General features: G+C 40.1%; 2 protein-coding genes across 4 annotated transcripts; one reads left to right on the top strand and one right to left on the bottom strand.

Annotated features, from left to right (window-relative positions):
* Window positions 1–576: 576 nt before the first annotated feature.
* On the top strand, window positions 577–8988 carry dlk1 (delta like non-canonical Notch ligand 1). 3 transcript variants are annotated; one of them, XM_005723865.1, is made up of 7 exons: window positions 577–772; window positions 896–913; window positions 1231–1310; window positions 1523–1586; window positions 2026–2156; window positions 2932–3073; window positions 7922–8988. In XM_005723865.1, the coding sequence occupies exons 3-7, from the start codon at window positions 1259–1261 to the stop codon at window positions 8706–8708; spliced, it is 1176 nt and encodes a 391-aa protein (XP_005723922.1). In that variant the 5' UTR covers window positions 577–772; window positions 896–913; window positions 1231–1258; the 3' UTR covers window positions 8709–8988. The 3 variants fall into 3 exon arrangements, with proteins under 3 accessions (XP_005723922.1, XP_005723921.1, XP_005723923.1); XM_005723864.1 differs by having other exon boundaries at window positions 899–913; XM_005723866.1 differs by lacking the exon at window positions 896–913.
* A 6432-nt stretch (window positions 8989–15420) lies between these two features.
* On the bottom strand, window positions 15421–16780 carry dio3a (iodothyronine deiodinase 3a). Its single transcript, XM_013908417.1, has one exon. The coding sequence runs from the start codon at window positions 16733–16735 to the stop codon at window positions 15950–15952; it is 786 nt and encodes a 261-aa protein (XP_013763871.1). The 5' UTR covers window positions 16736–16780; the 3' UTR covers window positions 15421–15949.
* Between the last annotated feature and the right edge of the window lie 9276 nt (window positions 16781–26056).

Consider the following 26056-nt stretch of genomic DNA (forward strand, 5'->3'; position numbering starts at 1 on the left):
AGTTCTGTATAAAAGCTCTTGCAATAAATGCTTTATTATATTTAGCAAAATAAATCTGTGGTTAACACGAGTATTAATATTAAATAAGTCTACTATAATAAAATTAATAATTAACGCCAAAATTGGACATTTCAGATATACCCTTACTTTTAATATTTCAAATACACGGCCTAGTTATGTACCTAAGCCTTAACTGTTTCTCCCTGTCTGTGGGGCTCGTGCGTAATGGATACCTTTGAGAGAAGACGTATATACTTCAGGTGTGTCCAATTTCCAAAAATAAAGATGAAGAATCATGTGTACAAGAATCATGTGTCTCCATCACCTTTGAATAATTTATTATTGCGTGAAAAACAAACAAGATATCCGTAGACATACGTTCGTTTGTTTTCTTTCTTGTTTTCTTCCTTTGTTTTAAATGAATCACAGAGACCTCATTCATCGCTTGACATAAAGTTAGACATTTGCAAACTAAAGTCAGCCAGCCAGCTAATGTGACTACTGTACAACTATTGCACTTCTCTCCCACGGGGTCAGATTGGTGCACGCATTCTCCCTCAGAAGGTGGGAGGAGCATGCAGCACTGGGACGCTTCACGATGCAGCAGTCCCGTCAAAACCGTCAGGTCCACCTTCAGCAGCCAGACCACGAGTACACCTGTGGTATCACTTTCATTAGCACGTTGCTTGGATTAAAGGAAAGAAAGCAGAAAAAAGCAAACCTGTGAAATATGGTCGAAGTCACTTGGGAGCAGAACGACTGGGCGACATAGGTAAGGCAGTTCATTTAAGTCAGAGGTTTTTGCTTTTTATTAAAAAAAAAGATGAAGATTGTGTTTAAATGAATGTCTTTTCTCATTTTCTGCGTGGTCGTGCGTAATGGATACCTTTGGGAGAAGACGCATACGGTTCAGGTGCGTCAGTTTCCAAAAATAAACAGGAAAACAGTAAATCACCCCCAAATATATATATGCATATGCATTTATATTTATATTTAAAGTCAAGCTCAGTGTATTTAAAAAAAAATCTCGTACAGATATATTTTTTAAACTAAAAATCTAAAAGCGCTATGTAGATCTTTTTGTGTAGGATCCTCTTAATTGTGAACGAATCTTAACGTGGTTTTCTTTTTTCAAAAATCAACTTTTAACTAGTGTCCTTTTTCTAGATGGAAGATGTCGCTTCTCCACGAAGCGAGAGCTCTTTATATCAGCTGCTTTGTATTTTGCAGGACAAAAGGGGTCTTCCTCGAAATTACGATGCATCTCACAGCTGTGGTCTTAATTCTCTCCGTGACAAACATCGTCAAAGGTAATCTTAGATTTCGATCAGCCGAGGCAGCTGACAGCGACACAAAGAGATTTGAGTCAGTTCATAAAAAAAGAAAAAAAGAAACAACCCCAACTCCTTTTCTCCCTGCGTGGAAATAGAAGACCAGGGATTTAATATTTTATTGTTGTGAATCTTTCGTGTGTGTTTTTTATTTTGTGATGCCAACATGCTGATGTCTTCCTTTCTCAAAGGTTGGGAATGCAGCACAGGGTGCAGCACAGAAAATGGGTTTTGTGAGAAGCCCGGGAAGTGCAGGTACTGAACGACCTCAGATTTCTGTGTAGATTCTATTTTACCTCAGGAGAAGCAAATGGCTTTTGGAGAAATACAATAACAATTCAGCCAAGTGAATCTCTGTTTTTGGCGCTTGCATTATGTGTAAGTCAGCTGCCAAGTCTGTTCTTTGTTTAAACAGTAAAAAGCATTGTTATCCTGACAGATAATTTAAAAGGTTTCCTCATGTTTTTGTTTCTGGCAAAACCTTCTGAATCTACTCTTTAGCCAAAATGACTGTACCCTGCTGCTGTGGGTATTTAGAAAGATTAACCAATTACAGCAATCGTAAATCGCAGCATTTGATGTCACTTTAATTGTAAAAACATGCAGATAATATCGGACCAAGAGCAGGACTGCGAAGCTCATTGGGTGGTGTATTAATAGTTCAGATTTAATGCCTTTATTTAACCTCATTCAGGTGCAAACCAGGGTGGCAAGGAGACAACTGTGACCACTGTGTACCCTTCCCTGGCTGTCTGCACGGCACATGTGAGAAGGCATGGCAGTGTATCTGTGAGGAGGGCTGGGTGGGCAGCCTTTGTGACCAAGGTAAGTGTCATTAGGCTCCCCAGGCACTCCTATCTCAATCTGCCCCAATACTGATATACAAGAGGTCAGGGTGAGTCACAGAGCTCTAGAGATACATGGGTCCAGAGAGATCAGGCTGGTCTCTATAATATAGTTAACTGTATTTTTCCCAAGGGCATAGTCGGAGCATAAATAATCTGACTATGGAAATCTGCCAACAACAAAGAAAGCTGAAACCCCTAATAAAACTGCCAACATCCTCATGATAAACTACCTTCCCTTGTGCCATTGAATAACGCATGCGTTATTAATTTATGAAAATACCCCGATGAAAATGTTATTGTTAAAGTCACATTAACATTTAATTAGATGCCCTATTTTAGTTTAAGGATTTTGATTATAATCATAGTATCTATAGTGGCCATTATCACACAAAAGGACTTGGAGACCCTGGAGCAAAGGAAGAAACAAAGGAAGAAACAAAGGAAGAAACAAAGGAAGAAGAAGAGAGATTTTTTTCTGGCTTCCAGCTCAGTGTGACCTCTTTATCAGCACGCATAGTGCATCTTTTATTCTGTTGGAGCATATGAGCCACTTGCCTGTGTAACGCAGTTGGTTATGTTCTCAGTTTTGTTCTTGGTGACAAGATGCTGTGGTGGGGAGTGTAGTGTGAGAGTGGAAACAAAGACGAGAGGAAAAATCAGCCACAGAGACACAGGGAGAGAGAGAGAACCTACAAGATCTAAAAACAGCATACTTATTAGTATTTTTTTTTTCCTTTCTCTTTTTACCACAGATATTCGCTTGTGTTCATCCAGGCCTTGTGCTATTAATGCCACTTGCATAGAGACCGGAGAGGGACGATACCTGTGTGTCTGCCCCCCTGGCTTCTCTGGAGAAAACTGCCACCGGAGGAGAGGACTTTGTCTTACAAATGGGTACAAAAAACTTTTATTTGAGTTCATAAGCAGGGGAATACTTATTTTCAGTCTTATCCCCTATGTTCCCTCAAATATTTTATGGTTATTTTTTCCTAATTGCTCTATTGCTATTTAGTATGCGTGTAGGTAGGTATATCAGCCCTCAGACTATACTATACAATGTACAATACTATACAATAGAGCAACAAATCGTAAACATAACATAACAGTCACACCTTTTACCTCCTCGGCTGTAAAAGGGTGATGGGATATTATTATCACAACACTGGCTGGGTAGGTGAACATGTCAACTCTAGAACGAGGCGACGTAGGATTTTCAAATTCGTACCACAAGTGCATCTAGTATAGGAGCCTGAGGGGAAGCACCGGCGGCCGCCAGTATTTTTATATCTGTCAGAAGTGTCATGGGAACGGGTTTGCAGTGAACAGAGTGTGGCTCTAGATGCAGGACTCAGCAGATTGTCGTAACTCAAAATCACAGCTTCATTTTAACGCTGACAAAAGGGCAAAAGAAACAAAAAACACAAACTGAGCTAAGCAGGAATAAACTGACTTGAGGCTACACAGGCAGACAACGAGTCACACACCATGAGGGAGGCAGTGAGTGGAAACACCTGGGGGAACACAGCTGAATAGAATCTAACTGACGAGACGGGGGATGCAAAACATGACGCGGGTGAGATGAAGGACTGTCGAGATAAAACAGGAAGTGAGAAACAGAGAGACCGGGACTAACTTGCCAGAACAAACAGGGAAACCAGACAACAATGGAGACAAAACACTGAGGGACCAGAGAGACACGGGGACATGACTGGGAAAACAGAAAGGAAAAATAGAGAAACCTAAAAATCCCCAAACTTAAAAGCCCTGGTCCAAAACCCAGGAACCGTGACAAAAAGTGGCTTATTTGCAAACACTGGCTGTATATAATAGATCATCATAACCTTTTTGAAGCCTTGCCTTTAGCTTTCGGCTATTGCCAGCTTGTTTTTTTTAAACCAGATGTGATGCAAGAGGTGGAACAAACTGCACACTCATACATTAAATGACTTGCCAATCAAAAGAGAGCCACAGACTAAAGCTTGCACTGATTTATCATCAGTTCCACTTTAAATGGGAACATAATGTACAACTTAAAGTTTATGCTGGACTAAATAACACTTGAAAATATTGATTAACACTATGAATCCATAAGAAAAGTATTTACTCAGGGCCATGAATAAAGTCAGTCCTTGACTTATATGCAATCAGAGCACTTCTTCCAATCAGAGCAACTGGCCCTCTTGAAGAGTAGAGATAATGCATATTGTGTTGGCTTAAGTTTAAGATCTAGATGCTATGCCCATATTCTGTATCAAATGTCCTTCTCCACTAACTTTAAACTGTTGGTCGCTAACACGGTCAGCCATGAAGTAAATTGCAGCCAAATACCCCAGTGTCACATTCATACCATGCATTGTACTTATTTGATCTTTGTTGTTTTTTTGCATGATGGAATCATGCTTTACTTTCAACCAGCAATTGTAAAACACTGCAATGTGTAAGATGATGAGGCTCACTTAGCCAAAACAAACACAAATTGTTTGCTTTGGGCAAACAATTCCCCTTCATGTCAAATCCAAGACAGCTCGGTTGTATAAAGAAAGAATTTCAGTAAATTTGTAGCCCTGCAGCTATGTTTATTGTGCTCCTCCCTATAGTAGCTGACTGTGTGTACCAGGGCAGCATCATAAGCTGCATCCCACTTCAGAGGCTTCATCCTTTAAAGTCAAATTTTCAAGATCAAATACACCATAATTGCTTGTCACATTTCGGATACTCCATCACTCAGAATGTGACCAGTAATCCGCTCGTCCTTTGGCAGCTGGAGAACACAACTGATGCGCACTTAACATCCGTCTGTATCAAAGATGAATTTCAAGGCCTTTGGCAGATCGTTCAGAAATATCATATTACCGTAGCACAAGGGTCATCACTCGTTGATATGATTGTTCCAAAGGCCTAAATATTTGGACAGTTACATGTTGATGCTTTGTTGTGCGCTCTTCAGCACCTTAAATTTAAAATAAAACAACTGATCTGATTCATTAATCTCTTAAGTCTGAGCTTTCATTTCAATGGATTTATTTCACTGTCTGTGAGTGTGTGTTGTCTCAGTGTTAGTCCAAGCACAACAGAGCTCACGCGTGGCTCCCAGCTGATTGCGAGTTGACTTTTAGATTTAGGTGGAGTTGAATGTCAACAAAGAGGGGAAGAGGTGGGGGTCAAAAAGATGACAGCAACAAAGCAGGCTTCTATCATAGAGATATCAGTGGTTCTCCAAAATCAGTTGGATAACAACAGGTGTGCACGAAAATGCACAGGCTGGAAATCATTTGCATAATGATGAAATCCGCGATTGCTTTCATGACAGCTGGCTGTACCGAAGCCCTGGGAGAGCATCGCCAGGAAAATTTTAGAGCATCTACTCATGTCTGTCGGGGGCCTCATTACCTGCAAAAAATAGTAACTGTTGTAAACCGACTCAAAATCAGAGTTGTGTCATTTTTAATGTAATATCCAATATTATCGATATATAAGATTCAACTTCTGATTGGAAAATATGCTGCAAAGAGCCCTGCCATGTTAACACAGAACTTATATTTGAACTTAGAGATAAGTTTCTCAGGTTAATCACATCTATTTGCTTTTACCACTACTTAAGCTGTTACAGTCACATTCCTAAAAACGTTCCACTTTTACTGGCTTATGAGCAACATTTGAGTATTAATCTGGTCATCCGTTCAATGGTAGGTGATGCTTTTAAACACAAACCCTGCCTGGACATTTGAGATAATATCACAACAAAAACAGCCTTGCATCCCGTGCCTGCACACAGATGGGTTGCAGACAGAATTGGTCCCTGAAGGAATCTTCCTCCTGCCTGTCAAATGAATATAAAAGACTCTCTGGGGATTCAGTTGTCTGACACAGCCCTCCACACTCTGAACCACAGCATGTATTTCCCTCTGTCAGGCAGCCTTGTTGTTGACTTGAAATACACCTAAAATTCAATAGCTTACATAACATCGATAGAGAATTGTCAGCTCTCCTCTTATTTTCAAAAATAATTACCCATCCATTCATTTTCTTAATCGCTTATCCAATCCAGCCTTGGATAAGCTCCTCGCAGGTTAGGAGGCATCACTGTGCTGCCCTCAGCAGCAAATCCATCTCCACATCTTATGTCATACAGCTAAGTGCATTGCTTGGACTTCTCTCAGTGGTTAATAATGCTATATCCAGGATTATTTTTTTGGCTTTGTTTCTGGTTAAAAAAATAATCATTTAATCCCAACAGTGAGACAACTGAACCTTGACTTGTATTCTGGGGGAATTAATCTCAATTAGAAACCCTGCACGAGGTTTCATTAATCAGCTCCTCTGCGAGGCACCAGAGGCTTCTAAAAAAGGATGGCGCTATTATTCTTTTGACTCACTGAGGCACAGTGTTAGAGACTTGTGTAATTACATGAAATACTCCTACAGATATTGATTACTTTTTATCCCAGGTTCTCATCATGCACTTTGTGAAGCATGGTTACATCGATCAGATCTGCTGCTTATACGGCTGCGAGACGATTAGCAGATGCAGCGCTGAGGCGTCATCATGATACTCGTACAGATTTTTAATTTGCACAAAATAAGCCATTAGTGCTGAGAGAAATGACCGAAATCAATATCACAGTATTAATAAGCATTACGTGCAGTAGCAATTACAAGTTTTGACTTCGATTGATTCAGTAATTTTGCAGTTGTGTCTCAGTTTCAGCCTTTTGTTTGTGAAGGTCTGATGCTTTTTTTTTGTCTAAATTGTTTAATAAACTGTGTGTTTTTGTAAAAAGACAGGAACTTGGTCAAAATAAGCAGTTTCAAAAGGTGTATTGGGTATTTATCAATACAGCCTCATCTTTGCCCTTTTATTTTCCTGAAGAACAAGAAAATAATCATGAGTGTAACCCCCAGATTAATAAATAAATAATTGCTAGTAGCAGTTCATATTCATCACAGTGTTAGAGTCATTGCTCAAAAAAATTAATGTATTATACATTTCTCACTTCTTCAAAAACAAGTTATAAAACTTTCCTACTCTCTAGAAAGTAATTAGCTTGACTACTAGTTTATTACCTCGGTATTTATCTGCCATACTTGTCTTAAATCCACAGAAATGTGCATATCTGGAAATGCTGTGATCAACTCTATCATTTTCATCCTGCACAAACTGAGGTCAGGCAATTGTTGTGCAATTGTGCACGACAGAGCAGGACGGAAGCAATAAAATGTTTGATAAGGATCTGTATTGTTATTTAGAAATGTAGTTAACACATAAAGCGCACACAGCAGGCAACAGCATTTTCCTTACTTTGAATTTCATGTTTGTCGGAAGGAGCTGTTGCGTTTAACAACAACACTAATTTTGCTCGTTGTTAATTACACTTTCCTTGAACTTTTACATTTTATGTAACATCAAATGCATCAAATCCTTAAATGAAAGGACAACCATGTGTGTACAATAAATGTTTATTCCAGCTTTGTGAAAACTCATATTTCTGGTAATTCAGTGAGATTTTTTTGTAGCTTTAAGATTAGAGGAATTTTCTCCCCTGTTGAGGAATATTGATTCCTTTATTATTCCTGTAAATTTGCCATTAACATCTTGAAATCGACACGTATGATTAAACCAATTTCCCCCTGCTTATTGCTGTTTTATAACCACAGGCTAAAGCATGCACTGTACTACTCTAAATTTATGTAAATCACAGGACACTCTGTTTTCCTTTATGTCTCTTATGTCCTGTCCTCTAGCTCTCCTTGCCAGAACGGAGGCACATGTATGGATGCCGAGGGCTCAGCAGCCTTTTCTTCCTGCTTATGTCCCCCTGGATTTTCCGGAGACTTCTGTGAGATCGGCATTGACAGCTGCCAGCCTAACCCTTGCCTCAACGGTGGCAACTGTACAAACCATGGCCTGACTTTCACATGTGTCTGTCCACACGGCTTCACTGGTTTCACTTGTAATGACACCACCAGCCTCTCTCCCTGCGCCGGGCGGCCCTGTGCCAACGAGGGCACCTGTGTCGGTCAACCTGATGGAACCTTCCGGTGCATTTGCCAGAAATGGTTTACAGGTCCCACATGCTCCCTGCTGCACAGACCAAGAAACAGATCCAAGCCGGTTGCTGCCAAGCCTGTGGACAGAGTGTTTGCTCTGACTCCACAGCACTACTCCCTCCCCGCTCATGCCTTCCACAAATTGCTGAGACCACCTGAGAGAGATCTGCTCAAGATCACCCTGAAGGAGACGGTTCACTCGTCCGGTGTCCTCGTTACGCATGGTCAGCTTGTCTGCTTCAGCTTGCTAGCACTGCTCACCTGCCTGGTCATCTTGGGCACTACAGGCATTGTGTTTTTTGGCCGCTGTGAGACCTGGCTGGCGAATGCCAAGTACAGCCAGCTTGTCCGGCAGCAAAGGGAGCACCTGCTGAGAGAAGCTGGCAGCACAAGCCAGGAAGAGGCGGAACACTCGGTAAACATCATCCTGCCAGAGAAGATTAGACTCACCAGCTTTGGGAGGCACTACACCTCCATCTGATAATATCATCTCGTCCTCACCCACACTCCCCCTGGAAGAAGTCGAATGTGAATGTGTAAAAATAGCAGCGATTAAAAAGCTATGACTGTCGTGCAGTTGTGTTTAAAGTGTGTATAACCGAGAGCTGGTGGGCTATCCCGGTACATGTTTGAATGTAAAGTCTGCTGGACCAAATGGATATACATGACGCTGGTTTGTAAATGTATTTTTATCCAAAATTACCATTAAAATGTATAATTATGTGAAACATGTTCTCTCACATAGCATGTTGTTAAAAATATGTCATTGCGTGGCCTCTTTCTATTTACTTCTTTCTCATGAGTTGATCTAATTAGGAAGTGGGGTTAATTAAGAAAATGAAAAATATATTTGAATTCATAATAGTCGGTACAAAGTGACTGAGCTGCTGACTTTTAGTTTGTACTTTCATGAGCACCATCAGAGCTGCAATCTCTCATTTCAAAGATAAGCCAATAAGACGTCATCATTTATTGTAGCCCAAACCTCCTTCATACAGCATGTTGTGAATTTCCAGATTCTTTATAAATGCAAAAATACATATTGTGAGTGTTTTCAGTGCAAATAACACGTGGCTATAGATCGTGTTACATGCCACCCAAACAGCTGTGCAAATCCTGCAGGGATGAACTCTACAGAAAATGTTGTTTTTAATGTAATAAATGTATTTCAGATGTCTAAAAAGGTAATTTACTTTTTCATATACCACACAGCTGCTACCCACTGCATCATATCAGACATTAATTTGAAAGGTAAGTATAGATGTCGAGTCTGATATAATGACATTATTTGTTTTGCTAACCCGTTTTCACCTATTTATATCAATGATTAATCCCTGGTCGTTCTAAAACTCGTGTTCCATGAGCTTTTATAAGATTTTCCACTAGTGCGTCTTACTGTCAGTGTTATTATGCATCAATGAGCTCTGAAATTGGTACTGCAACACCTGTTTCAGTGTTATTAATTTGCTTCACGCATGAGATGGCCATCCACTCTAAATGGAGGAAACGTGATTCCCATGAAAACCTAATATATGTCAAAATATTGAAAATACACGTCTGTTACACAGGAAATATGCAGACTGATGTGAATAGTACTGTGTGTAAAGCATCACTGCTGATATGAGGATTGCTGGGATTTCAAAGTTAAAGATTCTGTCGCTTTCTCAGTAAGTCCCCTTCAGCCTCCTTATTGTTTATCATAACTCTCTAATTGGCTGGTTATCTACATTTCATTTTCTGACATGCAGAAGTAAAACATAATGATGTACAAGTGGTTTATCTAGCAGGAGGTTGCAATTACAGTCATTTAGGACTTGTATTATTCTGAGATAATTCACTGTTGTACTTTGAAAACGTTTGCTTGTCTATCGCTTTTAATAAAATATGCCACAATGTGTCCGCCTAACTAAAATGCTTGCAGTGTCACATGCTTGTACACAAAGGTGACTTTAGTCTTGTATTTGACTTGATTTCCACCTTAGTTGGTCATTGGTCTTGATTTTATTGCTTTTAGCTGCTGTTTTCTTCACACAACAGACAGTTGGAGACAAGATCAGATCCTCCCCAAGGCTCATACAGTGCGTCAGCTGTTTAACAGTGCAAAGTCCAACTGATACCACCACCACCTGTTCTAAAATCATACAAACATCTGCTCTCCTGCTCTGATCTCCTTCATAAATTTTTCCCCAAGGCCGTCTTGATGGTTCTCAGCAGAGTGATAATAAAGGCTCTGTCCACACGCCTCCACTGGCTGTAAAGGTTTCAGATAACAGTCTGTGTCTCCATCTTCTGGTACAGTTATACATTACTCCTCTACGGCACCATTCTAGACAGCCATGTCAAATCTGGCAGGTCAACCCCTCGTAAAAGCCTAAAATGTTCTACAAATTGTAATAAAGATGTTTTTATAAGTTCTTTTTTATGATACATTGTTTCTCTGTTAGATCTTTGGATTTGATCATGTGTTTGCTATTTTTTATACTATCAACCATGGCTGGAAAAGATAGCAAGTGCAGTGTATGTTGGAGACTGTAGCAAAGGACAGTAAACAGGAAAAAGACAGTTTCAAATTGTTTCAGTCAAATTGTGTTTATGTGCCCGGTTAGTTTAAGGTGAAATGACAGTTTCTTCAAACTGTGTGTTAATGAGAATAATAAGTTAGTAGTAGAGTAGTAGATCCTGCCTCTCTTGTTTCATGTCGAGTTCATTTTGACTTAATTTTGATATAATAGTGTAACTCTCAATTTGCATTTATTACCATTTTAAAGAATAGAAGCAGAACAGATAGCAGGAAAGTGCCAGGCTGAAGTGATTGTAGTGACTAGAAGCTTGTTCCAAGTTACAACCTCTCAAACTTGCTGTTTGATCCACCGTGTGTACATTTCAGACTGTAAACTATAAACAGTGTATAAAACTATAAACAGCGTATAACCGGATGAAGTTTTCCTAATCTAATGTCTGCAATTCAATCCAGTTTTATTCACATAACATACATTTACAACAAGACTCATCAAGGAGATTTATATTATAAAATAAAGACCCTATAATATTAGAATACTCAAGAATCAGACTACTCCCTAGAGCAAGCACTTTGTGACAGTGGGAAGGAAAAACTGATTTTTAACAGGAAGAACCCTCCAGCAGAACCAGGCTGAGGGAGGAGCGGCCATCTGCAGCTACTGACTGGGGGTGGGGGGAGATTGAACAATAGTGATGTATAAACATATGAAGAGTGAAAGAAGAAAGGCTTAGCATGATGGGAAGCCACAGAAATCTAAGCTTACTGCAGCATAACGAAGTATAACATGCTAACAATGAGCATTAAGCTCTTCCTCCAATAGAGCGCAGTATATCGACTGACGCTCGTCGTGATCTAAATCAATGGTGTCCAGCGCTTCCTCGCGCTGAACTGTGACAAGAGCATGGCGAGACTGTGTCGAGGGCGTGGAAACTGGTGAGCTGTGAGGTGGGGACGCTGCAGCGAGTCTCAGCGAGCCGACACGAACTGTCTCAGGCACGCAAGGCAGCGGCAGCGATTCCTGTTCGCAGTCCTGATGTTGTTGTAGTGAAAACACAGTGCGAACGAAATCCTGCACATCCTCCGACAATTCTGCCGTGTAGACAGGGTAAGCAGACAGGATCTGGTGAAGCCGAACTTTAACTGACTCCGCCTCACTCTCCTGTCTGCATACAGAATAGATGTTCCATTGTCCCTGGAGGATGGTCACACGTGCGCTGAACTCAAAAAAATCCTCGCAGACATCCGCTGGGTCCATACTGGTACAAAACCAAAATGTCATTAAGATATGACGAGGCCCAACTACTCATGATTTTATAGGTGAGGAGAAATTGTGAATTTGACAGGTGCAACGAAACCAAGAGCAGGGAGTGTGCAGATTTTTATGGAGCACTTCTACATTCCTAAATTGTCCCCAGAAAAGGCCCAAAGAGGTGCGTAAGTGAAAACACTTGTATAAGTGGAGAATAATTGTGCACAGGCTTTAACATCTAAATATTTAAAACAGTTTCCTCTAACTGCCATCGTGGGCCAGAGACATGGCAAATTTCCTTTGAACATTAAAAGCTCATCACATAGAACTTTATTATAACATCTAAAGAATCCAGCACTAAACATTCAATTAAAGCGTTGTTCATTTCAATATCAGAATGATAAACACATCGTCAGTTCTTCAAGTAGGACTGGCATTTCTTTAACAATATAGTCGGAGGCTTTCTGTTTTCCATTAAGGCTCTCCAACATCAAAATAAGAGTTCAGCTGTGTTCCACTCACTGTGCTTCAGTCTGATGCAGCTCTAAAAAAAAGCTATGCAGTCACCAAGTATGGCCACAGGGTGTCATCCATCTAAAGAAAGAGGAAAGGCTATAGCCACAAGCTGGACACCGAGTGCAGCATTTCAATGCACTGAGAACACTGCATTTTGCTTTCATCAGTTAATTATAAGTTATACACAGTTTTTATACATCTGGAAACAAGACAGCTGCCACTATATCATTTAAATCTATACAAAACCATTATTTTTTAAATGTTTTGCTTGATTAGTATTTTAATATTTCCTATATATAATATATATTTGTAATGTATGGAAACTGCATACTTGGTAAGATTGTAAAAATATGTAGGTTATGTTTTGCAGCTTCCATTCCGCTGCTCTTGTTCTGCACAATAATGCAAGCCATCACAAGACTCGGGGATGAGTGCTGCCTGTCCCACATAACAGCTCATTTTCCACTTTGTTGCCAGGCCATTTCAGTTCACGATTGGGGTGACAATCAGTGTTTTTTCCAAGTTACACCCAGCCATTTTTCACTGCTGACTGAGCTTCATTGGAAAATGTTTCAGGGACTCCTGCTGTGTTCCTGCATATCCCTCATCTGACACACACACTCACACAAACACACACATACTAAACCTATCCTTAAACAGAAAATTGAAATATCTTTTAGCATCTGTACTGCAAAAATAAAACATGAAACGAGTTCATGTTAATAATGCAACACTTCTTATTTCCATATAGTGCCTCTATTTGTGTGTTTCACTTCAGAATTTGAATTTCTTTTTGACCATTATAAACTAGATGGTTTAAAAGCTGGTTAAGTAGTAACACGCTAGTTTCCCTGAAACCTTTTTGTGTGTGCTGAGGCCCCCCTCGCTCCCCACCACCAGACATTCATTTGTGGAGTTATGACCCTGGGGAGAGAGGGGCCCTCACCTTCAAAGCTGACCAGGGAAGCAGAAAAAAACCACCTCAGCAGACCCAGTCTGCTCCCTTCAAGTCATAAAACAAAACAGAGCAGCAAAAGTTAAATCTCACCACTTAGCCTGAGACCCTTAACCCTTTGTTCCTGTCTGCCTCTCCGCAGAGAGATGAGACTCAGCATATGGAAAATCACACATGGAAAGAATCCAAATCTAAAGCATTCCAGTTGGGGTTTCTTTTGAGGGGTGCACACTGGATACACTGAAAGTTATATTTCACTCAGGCAGGTACCCCTCTGTCAGCTGTCAGCTCCGCATAAATACTGTGTGTTTGTGTGTTAAATGTGTTCCAGATGAGCCGTAAAGTCGGGTCACTGGTAAGCCTCTGTAGTCAGACCAGCAACATGTTCTTTAACAGTGCTGGACTTAATTCTCCTCTCTGTTACTCTGGCGCCAAATGTTTTGGGCTTGTGAGTTCCTAAAACAAAAAGATGTCTGCTATAAACTATTGTCAGGTCAACCAAGGTGGGTTCCATTTTATCTGTGCAATATTTATGCTCTTGTGATGCTCAACAACATTTTTTTAGTACATTTCTTTATTATGGGAGACTAATGTGGGGTGAGCGTGTCAATTGGCTGCTGAGTGTCTAATCCTGGGACCACAGACACTGAAAAAGGTCTGGTGGCCAGATACTTTAAACTGCAAGGGCATTGTCTGTTTTACTGCCGTGTGTTGGATAAAAGAGAAATCAGAGCGATGTAGTTTTCCTGAACCATAACAAAAGCCTCCTTTCATTTCCATCAACTCCACCCACTTATCTCACAGACCAAGTGATATTTAGAGCAAACTCTGATTCATTTCAAAGCAGTGATTCATAAGAACCGTTTTCTGACAAAGGAAAAAAAAAAAAAACACTTTGACAACAAAGAGCATCCTTGTGTCGTCAATACATTTACATTTCTAAAAGCTTGTTGTGTTGTGTCTACAGTGATTTGTGCCCTGGTTGTGACTTTGCCTCCTTGCTGGAGGTAAGGACTCTGTATCCCAAAGCTGACTATGAATAATAACGACACAGGGAACCAAATCATCTGACAAGATGTTGCTCCATGTAAGGGCTGTGTCACAGTTATTATACGGTTTCCTGAGTCATCTGTGTCCAAGCCATTGCCCACTGTTGTGTCTTCATTGCGTTGTGACCTGTGTCTGAAGCATCAGAAGAGCTCTTTCTTCGGCTTTATACTTTTTACGCTGCATGGCTGAATTAAATCACATTAGATCATTACAAATCATTATGCATGTTTTTAGACCGGGTGATGCCACGGCATTGATATTCAGTATTAGCTGCAGACGTCTGACGTTTTGAAGGACTGTGTTCTGATGTGGGATTGGTTTGCTAACCCTGAAAACATTAGTGTATTTAGACCCTTGCAGGTGGAAGTATCACTTAGCATAATAGAATAAACTGTGATGATCCTCATTTAATTGTAAGAGGTCAAAGGTTTAGGAAGGTGGGGGTGTGGAGAACAATGGATTTTTTCTCTCTCTCTCTTTTTTTCCTAGAGCCATCCCACCATAACCAACTGTATAGTTTAAGTGGTTGACCACTAATTACAGATGCAATATTTCACTATTTTTGCAAAGAGAAAACTTGCTCGCAGCAAATGGCTGATTTTAGAGAAAAAATATTGAAATTGATTCAATTTAAACAAAATTACCGTTATGCTCTTGAGAAAGATTTAATCTAAAACATCTTTCAGATGAGCAATCGTCTTTCACTTCTACGAGACCGAATGGCAGTTAAATCTGTACACAGCATGCTTCATTGTAAAAACAAAATATAAAGCCACACACACACGCGCGCGCGCATGCCATAACCCTGGCTTGCATGCAGGCACCAATAATTTAACTTGTCCACTTTAAGTATTGTGCTTACAACAAATAAATAAACAAAAAAAGCCCAAAAGAAGGAGTAAACCAAAGAATTTATTGGATACAATAAAATGCCATCCATAAAACGGAACATTTACAAAGTCTTTTTGCGCCACGCAAGGCAGAGAGAACCATCTTCACTCTGCTCACTAGTATGGAAAACATCAATATCGGTTCTCTGGATTTATCCCATTTAAAAACCGAACTTCATAACAATACTGGTGAGCAAAGTGATGCGCACATCTCTAAGTCCCGAGTGGGGGAAAAAAATCATAGAGGCGCATTTCCACGAGGAGAAAAAAGAACGTATACAGACATATACAAAGTGCATGTGTTCGGCACCAAAGTCCAAACAAACTAACCTTTTGTAGGTGGGTCCTAAGAGGATGTATAGATGTCCAGTATTAAAGGAAGGAGGACACCCTATACAGCACCTTTCTTTAATTCAGTCCCTTATGAAAAAATAAATACACCATTAATGAAAATCTATCTAAGGGTAGTTACAATACTGGAAAAAATGCAGCATATGTTGTTTTATTTTTAAGTAGCAGCTCTAAAAGTGTGAAAATTAATCTACACGTGTATAACTTGGTTATTGGATCTGTCCAGCCCGTCTCTATATCGATTCAGCCAGTCTCTGAGCTCTGAGATCCGATACCCCTCAGGTCCTCTACCACCCTGGTAAACTATCTTTCCCTCCTGCAGGATATAAAGTCTGTCAAAATAAGCTCCGTATGCAGCGTTGGAGGAGTTTTCCATGCTGTCAACCACGACCAGGCTGCCGGGCACTTCCAGATGCATCAGCTGCGCAGCGTTCAGCCTGTCCTCCAGACACCGGTGTTTGGGGATCTGATATGGCGCGTCGGTGCTCATCCAGCCGTCGGAGGGGTGTGCTTCCTCGATGTATACAACTAAAGAGTCTGCTATGTCTGCATTCTCCCTCACAACCTCCTGGAAAGCCTTCAGACGTGCCATGAACGGTGGTCAGGTGCAGCTGCCAAAATTGAGGATAAGCGGTCTCTTGTCCTGTGCGTAGTCGAGGATACGGCTGCGCCGCTGATCCTCCAGCTGGACAACTTCGGTGTTGGGCGCTACCTGTCCAAGATGCGCTGCTTTCAGGAAGTCCAGTTTGTGTCCGTGCCAGACTGCCTTAAGGGACTCAAGGCTGAAGAGCCGATTGGAGTCCGATATGCACAGAGGAGGATCAATGGCATCGCCCTCCTGCTCCTTCATCCTGAAGAACACTCTTTTTCTTATGCATAAAAAGTCAAGCAGCCAAAACATGACAGCTGCCACCAAAAAACGAGGCAACAGGACTAAACAAACTATTGCATTTTTAATAGTTTTAAGAGTATTCATTATCACCTCTTATAACAACCCGATTTGTCTAGCGTTATGCCACGATCTTGTGGGTTGAAGTTGGGTTACTTGCAACTTCCCCTCTTTTTATAGCACTGGCAGATTTGAATGAATCACACCCCGCCTCCAAACCGGGGTCGAGGCCTCACATGGCGGGGATTACCTTCTGTCAATTCCGCAGCTTGTAGTCACAGCCAAAAGCCAACGGTGCTGGATAGGGTGCACCAAAGCGCTGCGTTATGGGCAGTACTCTCATATATAATTTGTTTTTGTTTTTAATCATCAGAATGTCAAAAGAGATGTTAAAAGCAAGTCTGGCTGCATGAAGTTAGGTACAACTGTGGGAGAAATATAAGGATATGCAAAATCATTAATGTGACATGGGGGGGCGGAGCAGTCTATCATAAAAAATCTGAGCTTAAAAGGCTGACTCTGGAAAACAAAAAAGACAATTTTTAAAAAATAAAAAAAACCCAAACAAACACTTTTTTTAAAAAGAAAAAAAAGCTTTTATTTCTCATAATTCTTAACTTAAACTCAGAAGAAAAACAAAGTCAAACTAGTAACACATTCCTGCTTTGAATTGTGAGGTCTTACATTTCAAATCACTCTCAGCCAAAATTGTTTTTCATGCGTCCCAAATCCTTTTCTTTTGTCCTCCATCACAACACAAGTGGACACATCTGTTTGTTGAGTAAAAGGGTGCCAGTGCTCCTCACCTCACTCAGACATCTCCAAAAATGTGGAACACCTTTGGTTTGTTTTGATTTCTTCTTGTTGGTTTTTGTTATGATGTTTTCCTTTCCTCGTGTAAGGACTGAGGTCTCCACTGTTTTTGTGCCAGTTGTCTGATACAAAAAACAAAAATATCTGCCACATGTAAAAAGACTGTGCGGCATTGTCGGGCGGACTGTACCACAAAACAAGATTAGGCAGGCCATGTGCACACTGTCTGTTAAACGCAGACAGCCAATAATGGCCTAGTTCAAAGTAGACTTCAGACTATCTAAACTACATCACAATTTTTAATACTCATAATCAGATAACAACAATTTAGGGGGAAAAAAAGTCATTTAGTTGAATAGATAACATACACTGACATCATTTCTGAAAAAGAAAATACACTTTTTTTGAGCCTGAGATAATCGGATGGGCATGGCTGACTGAACTCAAAAAATTAAATGCCATCGATACAGAAAATTAAACTCACTGATTCACTGCTTTGCCTGCAACACCCTCTCACCATGTATGCTTTATACCAATCACCTCTAAATTTCATTGATATTCCATTTATCCTGTTGTATTGTCAGACCACATGGTTGAGCAAAGCTGGTAGGCAACCATCAAGAGGGGAAAACCACACAGAGGAAAGGATGGTTTAAGCTTCATTTGTACTCTATTGAATCTTTACACAGCTTAGATTGTGGCCTCCACAACCAGCTGATGTCGTTTTAGGGCTAGGCTGTGTTTAGTTTCTTCATGTGCTTCCAACAATAGCATGTTAAGATAGGGAGACCATGCTGGAGTTATCTACTGAATCTATGCACAGACTGAAAGATAAAATGCCGTAGGTCTACACTGGTCATTCATCATTGTGAACAGGCAAGATACATTTACAGCCTTATTTTGTTTCAGAGGTTTTATTCTAATCAGTGTACTGATTTTGCAATGCCTGTTCCCAAGAAGAACAATGTCAGATGTTGTTTTACTGAAGAGGTGCTCATCAGACTTTGGTTTAGGGTTTCTGTCCCGCCTAGAGTTTAGCTAGGCGCCAGTTAGCTATTTTTTTTGTCTATACAGACTCAATTCATATGACAATAAAGGTTCAAATTATGAATAGTTATGGTGTTGGAATTCACACCTCGTCTTGTCTGATTATCAAATCATTGCACTAAACAGCTGAAGTCTGCCACACATGCACAAAACAAATTTAAAAAACAGCTGCAGGTAGAAACTGAGGCTACAAAGCTACAAACTCACCTGCTGATCGCTGTGTTTGTTACCTGCTGAAAATCAAACTTTGGCTGCTTGAATGAACTCAGTATGCACTCAGCTTCAGGTTCTTTGCTGCTAGCTTAGTGTTAGCACATTGTCTTTGCAGATGCTTGGAAAAAGTTGATGTCATGTTAGCAGCAATGCAGACTTGTCTCTGGCCTTTGTGTAATTTGCACGTTGCCATCATGTTTTTGTCCTTTTCTTTAATATAACTGAAAGTCATGTTCATATTTTTACTAGTGAAATGCTGCAGATGCTCTCCCGCCACAGGAATTAAGTACACTGCCAGTAGCAAAACGATGCAGGGAAAGGGCCCCTCTTTTTGTTATCCACACATCATGCAAGTAGTTGAAAGACTAATGGAAATTAAATAAATAATTTCAGTAACTGTAATGTGATTACTGAATTTCACCACAGAAAAATGTAATGTGACTACTTCTCTACATCATCTACTAACCTGCAACCTATCCCCGTTTTTAACACTGCAGTGGAGACAGTTTCCTACCCTCGAGTGTTTTGACTCCTTGATTTCATCACCCTGTTGTTGCTGTCATCTGTCTGCCAGATATCGCGATCTCATCAACCTTACAACATGTTGCACAGACCCACTGTCTATGTCTCTAAGCTGTATACCGGAATATCAATAAACACCCCATTAAAGCAAACACTGGAACAAGACTTTGGGTGATTTCTTCAACAATACATCCAAAACCCTTCCAAACCTTCTCACCACAGCTGTTAGAGACTTTCACAAAAATAAACCTTTAGAAGAAGCCTTAGAAATTGAGAGACAAATTATAAAGAACACAAGTTAAAGGAGGTATCGTAAACTTTTAAAAGACTTTTGATGAAGTGGCATTCTCGCTGGGGAAGGACAATAAAACACCAGTGACATTTCACCCATCGAAATAAACAGCCACACGTGCGACACGTATATAAAAAAAAGACACCAACTCGTTTCCAGAGGGAAGGATGATACTACGACTAAAGGCAGGTTCTCGGAGTAATGTTGCATGTTATGGATTTTTTTAAAAACCCAAACAGCCTGTGGATTAAGCTAAAGCAGAGCTGACACATCGGACAGTTAACAGACAGTAGATGTGTAGCTTCTGTCAAAAACACAAGCAAACAGTTAACGGTTATGAAAATACAAGTTGGTTAGATTGTTTTAGAAGTGTCATATTTTCCTTTAGAGCCTGTCTAGTTTGATTATCAGGAAACACTGCAGCATAACATTGTCAAATAATATAATCAGTTCATAAGTTTGTACAAACTTCTTTCACATTCTGGCAATAAAAAACTGAATTTTCTTTACAGTAGTTGCTATATGTTTTGTACCATGTATGTGTTTAATGTGTTTTCAAATTCTTATTTAAAATTTCACAAGGTATGAGTAGGAACAGAATCACCACGAGAAGAAGAAGACATGTGCCTGTTTTATTTCCTCCGTAATTTGAAGCATCCCAGGTGAAGGTGTAGCAATATTTTGCATGTGTTATGTGACAACTGGGAATAAAATTAAAAATATCTTCTCACGGGAAGTAATGCTTCATTTGTTGCATCAACGCTAAAACAAATGTACAAATTAAGCAACTCCGGAAGGAAAGCAGTAACTTTCATTTCTTCTTGTATGTATGCTGCTAATCACATGGGATTTTTTATAGAATGACAGACAAAGAAAAATGATTTTAACCCAACTTACACCTTAATAAAAGCAACTGAATGACATCATTTTAAGCCAGAGATTCTCACCCCTCTGATGCAGAGCAGATATTATTACACATGAGATGATTAGACATAGGAAGCACATATATCCTCATCAGATCCATGTCCATTAATCTGTGGGATCAATGTTAATGACTCAGTAACTGACCGTGCTTTTCGAAGGGTGTTCTGTTTAAAATCTTTTTGTGCTCCACAGGGATTTAACATCTGGTCATACATATTAGCCATTATAGACTAAAATGCCATTTACCGGTCTGGTGTGCTTATTTAACAAAAGCATTCCTGGTCTAGAGATCACATGGTATATCGGTTAAGCCCTAATCTCCTGTTACGGTAAATCCATGTCATATACGACTGCAAGACGTCTGTAAACCACACAAGTAAAGATGTCATTTGTCTGTGGGTCACAGTCATTCTGATGAGTCAGACAGCAGATGGAGGGAAGAGAAACTGTAAGTTGATATCGCTGTCCAATTTTTGTGTGTGTGTGCGGTTCATCAGCTTAACAAAAGGATTTTTCTCAAGATCATATATCAGTTATTATGTAATCCGACAGAGACACGTATGAGTTTTTCAGAAATCCTCAAACCATTTTGCTAAGATTGTGTATCTGTGTTTTGACTCCACAGTCAGTCATCACTTTATCATGACAATTACAATGTTTAGCTTTGTTCAAACTGTTTCAGGCAGGTGTTGATGGTGAGGTTTCATGATGCTATTTACACCAATCAGCCACAAAATTAAAACCACCGACAGCAGAAGTAAATAACATTGATCATCACGTTGCATCTCGTAAATGCTATACTCAGCTGGGAATTTTTGGATCCTGGGATCCGTGTGGATGTTATTTACTGGTACCACCCACCTAAATATTGTTGCGAATCAAATGCACACCCCCAAGGCAATGGCAGCCCCTGACAGCAGGGACCACCAGCAGCAGAGCAACATGTCCCACCGCAATACTAAAACTTCCCAAGAGTGGTTTGAGGTAATCAACAAAAAAGCAAGAAGCATGACCTGACCCCACATCAGGTCACAAAATTTTATTATTATTATTATCAATTGAGCACCTGCAGGATGCACTAGAAGAGCCTAAACCCCAGAAAAGCCTTTCGACAGTCTGCGAATTCAAAAGCTTCACTGCCAATGTCTCAGTGCCAAATGCCGCAAGAGTCCCTGCAGAGGATTCATTCTGATGCGTAAATGGGTCCGAGTTGTTTCTGAGACATGTGTGGGAACCACACGATATTCGACAGGCTGTTTTAATGTTGAAGATACAATAAATACCATCTTAATATATTTTAACATCAAACATTTTAACCTTTATGAATACAGGATTTATTGTCAGGCTGTAGTATTAGACTAATTTTATTTCATTTGGTATGCTGTCTTATTTTGGCCTTTTTCCTTTTTCTATCTGACTTTGTTTCTTTGGAAATTTTAAACTCATGAAATACTAGTATGTGTTACTGTATCTACATATTTTCTGCATCATGCTTTCCCCTTAAATATTAAACACCACTTGATCTAACACCTAAAACTGAATGTTTCTTAAGCTCAAGTATAACCTGCTTAATTTTTGGCATCTTAATTTGTTTGATTATAGGCTGAGCAAAAACAACCAATTCAACGACCTGAACAAAGGCAGACATTTCAAAAAAATTAATAACAGCAAACATCGGCATTGTTAATGTAATCGTAACATTATCGATAGCGTGTTGTACCTACAAATTAAATCCTGTTAGATGTGTTTAAAAGTGTTCAAATATGCGTGGACAGTGGCATCTGATCAGACTTCATATTGCACAGACCTGATGTTTGACTTAAAGAGAATAAATGGGATGTTTGCTTATAATGTGCCTGGTATGTTTCACTGCTACAAGAGATGCGTGTGATGACAGGCTGCTTCTTTATTGGGCGTCTCATTTAGACTGGGAAGCAGAAACATGACTGTAATGAATTCAGCAGCTGACTCACCATTCCTCAATCTGCCGTTCTCTTTTTTGGGAGACATTTTAACATATCTGCCGTCGTTTAATCCTCCAGCTCTTTCACTTCGCAGCCGTTTTCTCCCTCCGCCAACCTTCCTACTCCTTCCCCCTTTGCTTCCTCCCCACGCTGAAACTGTATTAACACTCTATTATCTAAACCTTCTTTACTTTCTCACAGCGCGAAAACAGAAGTGTGCTGGTGGAAAAAAGGCTCACCTACTGTGCCTAAATTTGCTTTGAGGAATTACTCTTTTGTTCTTGCTGCTGAAAACCAGAGATGTATTCTAACCTACTTACTTTTACCTCCTATAAACTTTGCTGGATTCTTGGCAGTGGCTCCAGGTTCATCTGAGGACAATGCAGATCTGGGAAAACAGCCCTTTTCTGCTGCTTACTTGTTGAGTTGGCGAAACTCCAGAAACCACAACTGATGGAATATCATAAAGACTAACCCACAAAACAGATTTATGATAAGTTTCAATGCTTGCTCCTTCTCTTTCAAGTCACTGATATCTCTCTCTCATTGCACTGAATTGAATAGAGGATAAAAAATCTACCTCTTCCCCATCCTCTGCTTCACCTTCCCTGACCCCGTCTAAATCAAAGAGAACTAGTGTTCACGCTCAACTTGAATGAACTGCTGTTGCTTGTCCCATGGGCTGTTTGTATCTCAGCAACTGGCGAGCCAATGAGGAGTGAACCAACGTGTTATAATAATCTGTTTCATCTTGCTGGTCACATCGCTCACGAGACGATTCAAGTAGTCCTTCAGTTTAAGCACGCCAGAAAAGAAGTCTTTGAAGAAACAGCGTTTTAACAATTTACTTTCTTTCTTTCTTTCTTTTTTCTAAACCTACTTTTACCTTTTCTGAAAGAATAAGAAATGCTTGATGTTTTTGAAATCCTCGTCTTCTGTGAGACTGTCAAGGTGTCACCGATACTGTCACTCTATACAGTCTTTAACTTTGATGGCATTGTGATGTCTCTGCAGTATACCTTTAGGGTCTGTGCTAGTGTTTCAAAAATACAACCTGTTGAAGTTTAGATGGTTTAGCTGATATTAGTTTCTGTCTCTCTTTGTCTGGCGTTAAACAAAACAACGCATTTCCACGCCAGATCTCAAGAGAAGTGCTGACATCTGAGCTGCTGTGGGCATTGTCTGTGGATAGAGGACAACATTTCATCAGGTAAACGATTTAATAACTCCATTAGGACGCAGCTAGTTTGAGCAAATGAAATTGCACTTGTGGATTTAAACTGCGAGGAGGAAAAAAAGACAAAATATATTGGAAGCGGCACAAAAGAAGGAGCCGTTAGGGCTGCTGTGTTGACGTCGTAAATTTAAATGCAGTGGAAAGTCAATGAAAAGGTGAGAACTTACTGATGCATAGTTGCTCAGAGTGGTGCGAGCTGAGGCTAAGACAATATTTGGAACTATTTTTCAGCTTTTTGCTCACTGGGGGGCGGTTAAAGCTCCAGAGATGAAAGAATAAAGAAGCAAAACAGCAGAAAGAACAGCAGTGTCGGAGCCTGTGCTGAACACACTCTAGACATACAGTCATTTACATTTCGTACATTTACTGCTCAGGGCAAAAATGGCCAGACTGCATGGCGCGTTCAGCATGCAAATCTTCTCGACTGAAACAAGGTGAAAACGCGCTCCGTGCTTGTCTGAACGCACCGTAGCGCGCACTGCCTGCAGGTGGCACAAGTGCCAGAAGTGCAGGAACTTTCGCTTTCTCCACCAATAGATGATGCACGTCTGAATGGTGCAGTCCTGCAATTTTAAAGAAGATACACATACATTTAGGCTTACTTTTTAAATGTTGTGCTGAAAGCGGACTGTTACGAGGATATGAAAATAAGTGTAGCCTTGTGATGCTGCAACACAGACGGGCAGAGGTAGTGACGTAAACTGGCCAAATCTAGGCCAAGTATAGACTCATTCAACTGCAGCCGCAACTGCAGAACTACGCGAGCTGCACATGAAAAGAAAATGAAATTGGCTTTAATATTTCTTGGGGGGAGGGGTGAAAAAAGTGCTTCTGATTGACCTACTTAACAAAGGTTTTATTACAATTTACTTTTCATTTGTAGCAAAATCCTTTTACTGTGTGTTAATATACTTTCAAAGCTATTTACAAAAAACCTTGAGAGCAACTTTGCTTGTTTCTCACAGATATTTTATCTGTAGTCTGAGGGGTTTCTGGCAGGTCTCCACACAGGCTAGAGTCTTTAGTGTTCCCTGGCCTTATTTGCACTCTCCAAGTAATGATGATGGTGTGCATGTCGCACGATGTCCTCATGTGGCTTCTTTCACTGCTGTTTGAGCTTATTAGTGAGTTCCCTTCTGTGCACTGTAACACTGATGCCAGTCCTCAGGACAGATGGTGGCAAGACAGGGTGAGTGAGAAAACCTCTGACATACACTCCCGCTCTCTCTCTCTGTCTGTCTTTCTCTGTCTCGATGTCTCTCGCCCCCTGAGGCGCACTCACAGCTGCTGTAAACAATTTTCTTTATGTTCTCTTGTGTGATGTTGGTCCATTTATGAATTGTTATTTTTGATGAAATGGGATCAGATGTTTCTTTTTTTGAAAATCAGCCATGTACGACATTTTGGTGCAGTACAAAGCATTTAGTGTGACTCAGTTTTCACAGTTTGGGAAAGAATGTTGAATCCTGGTTTTCAGTGATCCATCCACAAACGATGTGTCCTTTCAGTTTTAAATAAGCCAGAATTAGCTGCTTTTGAAGAGTGGAAAAGGTTAATGCGAGGTTTATGTGTTTACCAAAAACCAAATCCCTGGAGAATTAAAGCACTGCTGTCCTCATAAGGTCATTGTGCACTCAACAGTGTTTAATAGGATGTGTTTTCTGCCCTGAGTTGTCTCTGCGGGATACCGCTAAAGCAGTGGGACAAACATCAACTGGCAGCATTTGTGATGCTGGACAGGAAGGTGAAGCAAAACACTGATGGCTGAGATTTTCAGGCAAGCTGAGGGCAGACTAGGTTAACAAACTGAGGCGCAGACATTAACTGGGATGACCTGTGAAACGTGATTGTTCATGGAGGTTTTACCTATTTACTTAATTATCCCCCCAGGTAATTTAAACAGTTTCAAATTGTTTACTCAACATTATCCTGTTTTGTGAAAAACAGTCAAATTGCTTTTCTTACATTATTTTTAGTAGTTAAAATTCTGTCATTTAATGATCCAGTTGAATCTGAAATATAAGTCTTTCATTTTCTCACTCATCTCCATCAAATCAGGATCAGTTTTCTGTAGACTTTAGGAGACGTTCAACTTTTGATTTTATAGCTCAAGCCACAAACTCACTAATCTCTTCGTATGCATGAAATCCCTGCACCAACAATTCCTCCCTCTTTTAAAGGTAGTCATGTTTAAATCACTATTATAACTATTATTTCACAGATTTCTCCCCCAGTGTGAAACAAGTTAATTTTAGTCAGTTAAATGCAGTGTTGGGCAAGTTACTTTGAAAAAGTAATTAATTACAGTTACTAGTTACTTCTTCAAAAAAGTAACTGAGTTAGTAACTGAGTTACAAGATTCTAAAAGTAATTAATTACTTGAAAAGTAACTATTG

Source organism: Pundamilia nyererei, unplaced genomic scaffold (genome assembly GCF_000239375.1).
Source record: "Pundamilia nyererei isolate P.nyererei 1_Seehausen unplaced genomic scaffold, PunNye1.0 scaffold00010, whole genome shotgun sequence".
In the NCBI taxonomy this organism is placed as follows: domain Eukaryota; kingdom Metazoa; phylum Chordata; class Actinopteri; order Cichliformes; family Cichlidae; genus Pundamilia; species Pundamilia nyererei.